The sequence below is a fragment of the Suncus etruscus genome, chromosome X (assembly GCF_024139225.1).
Source record: "Suncus etruscus isolate mSunEtr1 chromosome X, mSunEtr1.pri.cur, whole genome shotgun sequence".
Lineage (NCBI taxonomy): Eukaryota > Metazoa > Chordata > Mammalia > Eulipotyphla > Soricidae > Suncus > Suncus etruscus.
Window position 1 is genome coordinate 36,895,639 of NC_064868.1, and position 4,107 is coordinate 36,899,745.

The 4,107-nt window shown below is 43.5% G+C and overlaps 1 protein-coding gene across 1 annotated transcript; it reads right to left on the minus strand.

The window, feature by feature from the left end:
• Positions 1-877: 877 nt before the first annotated feature.
• On the minus strand, positions 878-3,883 carry LOC125998828 (melanoma-associated antigen B16-like). Its single transcript, XM_049766889.1, has 2 exons — positions 3,747-3,883; positions 878-1,865 (listed from the first exon to the last, which is right to left on the minus strand). The coding sequence occupies exons 1-2, from the start codon at positions 3,881-3,883 to the stop codon at positions 878-880; spliced, it is 1,125 nt and encodes a 374-aa protein (XP_049622846.1).
• Positions 3,884-4,107: the final 224 nt, after the last annotated feature.

The window sequence follows — 4,107 nt, forward strand, 5'->3', positions numbered from 1 at the left end:
AGTCCAACGTCTAAATGCATACTTCCTTCAACACTCGTTGAAGAAATCCCAAATTTCACAAAGCACAAAGTTACTTTCCCCTTTATTATTTATAGTTGACTTTTATAAGGAAAACCTATTTCATATGCTAACTCCTTTATATAATCTGTAAGATACTAAAAGATACCCCAGCAAAAAAGGACTGCCAAAGCTATGAGCAAAAATTTTAATGACACATCCTACTTCTTAGTCATTACACTCTTCAGAAGTACTTTCGTTTTCAAACTCCCAAAGAATGAATTGACGCATAAAAGACATAAAAGAATAAAGTTTAATTTACATCTATTTATTTTTTACAAACTAATAAACTACAAAAACAAGTGTAAGACTACAAATCAACAATTTGTGATTTCTTATATTATCTTGTGTTGAGGCCATACCCAGTGGTGCTTGGGTTTTCTCCTGGCTAGGGATTGGCCATCTGCAAGAGTACCTTTCCCACCAAACCAACTCCAGCACATTTCTTGAACACACTTTACTAATAATTTCTTTCACATTTTATACAAATGTTTAGAGCCAATGGCATGGTACTTTACTCCAGAGACAAAATAAGAGGTACAGAAATTTTTCAACACAGCAACTTAATCACATTATAGCATAAAACATATGATCAGTATCAATCATAAAACTATAGGGTTTGAAAAGTAGTATAATCTACATAAAATGAAACATTTCAACTAATGTATCAACAAGTAAATTAGGGATACACCTGCATATGTTTAAGTAGCTCTTCATATGTGTATGAGCATCAATAACTTCTTCAAACTGTGCATAGGAAAACTATCCATAACTATTCTAGGGATGAAAAGCTACTAAACTTGACACTAGGACCGGCAGTCTAGTCAGCACAGGCTCCACTCTTGCTTTTAGCTTTCTTTGCTTCATCCTGCAAAGCTTCCTCATATTGAGATTCAAAAGAACTTGGGTCGGTGTCAATAACCTTGGCCATAAATTCCAGCACTTTCATCTTGCTGGTTTCAGCATGAGCTCTTGGGCCCCAAAAAAATTGAAATTGCTCAGGATCACTATCAGTTACTTGCCGATGTACAAGGTATTTTTCTCTCACAAAATCTTGAGTAACAAGCTTCCTGATATCTCCAAAGACGAAACTATCCTCAGTGGAATGTGTTCCTAACATATCGAGCACTTCCCAGACTTCTTCTTCAGTGGCACAGTTGCCCTTGATGAAAATCACCCCAAGGACAAGAATGAGGACACCGGTTTTGGGAACACCCTCTGCACCGCTCCTCAGCCCATCATAGGTGAGGCCCACTTTGGGGAGAAGAACATAGCAGTGGTCATCAGGATCTACTTCTTTCACACCAAGGCCAAAGACTAACTCCACACACTGACAGGCCTTGAGGAAGATCTCAGTGTAGTGCTCTTCACGTTCCTTGATGATAAGCTTCAGCATATCTTCCCTAGTTAGGAGCTCTTTTAGCAGATACTTCGTAATCATGAAATTCACCAGAGAACCCACTTTAGGATCGGTATCACCCACCGGAACATTTGTAGCTTCTGCCCCAGCCTGAGAACCACTTGGATTGTTAGACATTTCTTGACTCTCGGAGCCTTCATCTTGCCCACTTGGTGTGGTGGTTATGCCAGAAGCAGCAGAGCTGCAGAGGCTCTGAGCACACTCAGAAGTGCTGGATGGACCAGCACCAGCAGCTTCCTCCTTCTTTTCAGGCATCACAGGATTGTGGCTGAGAGAAGACTTCTCGAAAAGGTTAGAGAGATACTTCTCCCGAAGGTTAGAGAGATTTTCAAGCTCTGAATCCTCAGCCTTACTGAGGGCCTGAAATCTTTGACGATTTGACCTTCTTCTTGCAAGGCATTAGTGCAATTATGGATGGCACAAGGCAGGGGTGTACACAGCACAGGCAATGGGGAATCACTGTCTTAGAGAAAAAAAGGTAGAAATAAACTCCACCATCAATCAGATCAATGTGAAGGACCCCCCCCCAAAAAAATAGAAAACAATTAAAATCTACCTCCAATGGCTCTAATACAGTGCTAGTTTTTCAGAGCTCTCAACATAACTTCTGTGTCTAAGAACTTGTAAGAGAAAACCTGAATTCTTCTCTGGATAAAGCCTATCAACGTGGCCGAGAGTTGTGACACAGTCATCATTCAAGGGAATTTTTTTCTTTTGTTATTTTTAGTAGGCCTGGGTCACCTCATTTGGCTAAAATATAAGTTATACTTAGCTAGATGAGGAGTAAATTTAGTGATTTTTCTTTTAGAAATGCTCCATGGGGTTTCCCAGTACTGACTCTAGATTCTGTGTATAATATCTATTCTGGTATGGATTCCCCCTCTCACTCAGTCTTATTTTGAATCCATGTAAGTCCTGAAGTATCTTTTTTTGCTGGCTAGTCCTAACTGCTGTTCAGAAAACACCTCCAACTCTCAAATTCTGAAGGACTGGGGATCCAACCAATAGAACAGAGGACGAGGTACTGCCACAAAACAAAATCAAAAGGGATCCAGTTGTGCTAGAGATTTAGTATAGGGGTTAAGGCCCCAGCCTTGTACAGGTAGACTCAGTTCAAATCTGGCTCAACAGAGGACCCTGGATTTCTGCTAGAAATGATCCCTGAACACTGAGCCTGGAATCCACTGTAGCTGAAGCCACACCACACTTACCCCTAAAATTATAAAGATAAAATGGTCACCTTTGACAACATGCAGGCTCAAAGTTAAAATATGTTGTGAGCTGGACAAGAACTTGATAATACCACATATAGCATCTACCCTCTGTGCTCCACCTTCCAAACAAAGTTCCACCCACAATGGGAGTGGGTAGACAGCTAACACTGTTGCAACATGAAGGCAGGTGATGAGCCAGAAATCTATCTGTTCTGGGCTGCTAGCTCCCCAAGAAGTCAGCCTGGTTACACTCCCCCACCCTATTTAGCTCTTTTGTTAAACATGGCCATAATGAAAAGCCAGCACTGACTCAGGTTCACCACACAAAGCCCCCTCCCTTGAAAGTTCAGATCCCCCAGGGGGTCCGATTTGTGGATGCTCAGTAAACTGTCTCCATTTTTTGGAGGAAGAATGGGATGCTACAAATCTTTTAGGGGCTCTACCTTTTTTCGTTATTTTCCCTTTTCATTTCCCTCTCCTTTGACCTCTCAGACAATGCTTATGGTCTGATAATCAGTCTTCTGATTATCGTTCCTGATCCTCGACCTAAGGGTTACAGGGAGACAGGGTTCAAAGCTCAGGTCCAGGCTTGATGGTGCGGAGATGTGGGGGAGAAGGGCACCATGTCATACTGCTAATGCTGGCAAGGACCATGCGGTTCAGAGCCGTTATCTGCTTAACGTCTGTTTTATTCTGGGGCTATTCTGGAGATTGGCAGGGCCGGTGGCTTACTATGGCTAAGGGCAGAACCATGTGGCCAAGAATAAGTAAAAGCATTCCAGACCTCCCCACAACACACACACACACACACACAGACACAGACACACACACACACACACACACACACCAGCTGGGCTCAGGGAATGGACCAACCTGGTGTTGGTTTTAAATGATCGGCCATATTTGACTGTCTCTCTAAATCCCAGAGGTTCCCCCACCTGGTGTACTGAGCCCTCAACCTGATCGATTGGCGAAGAAGCCTAGGTGACCTAGTCACCGTAGGATTGCTCTGGGACTAGTTTTGGGGTCTCCCCAGTCCTTATTTAGGGTCTTACCTGAAGCCTACGCCACCTGCAAAACCAGTAACCCTTCCTCCTTCCTCGGTAAGGAGTTTGTGACCAAGCACCGCCCACAAGCCACAGGAAGTGGAGGGGCGTGGCAAACGGTAGCCCAGCCTGGAATCTTCTACCATGAGTTTCAGGGGCGGGATCTTTGCACTCGGCACTGTTCTTCGTGGAGCTTGCTCCTGGTTCCAGGCAGTTCTTATGTGTACATCGCAAGATCTGGAATCTCTGCCCAAACCCACCTACTGAACCCCTCAAGTAAAGGACAAAGCAGCTCAGTCCTCAGGCTCACATGCGAGTACCCCATTTTCCTCCCCTTGCAGAGAAGAGATTGTGTCCTCATGCTGAAGTC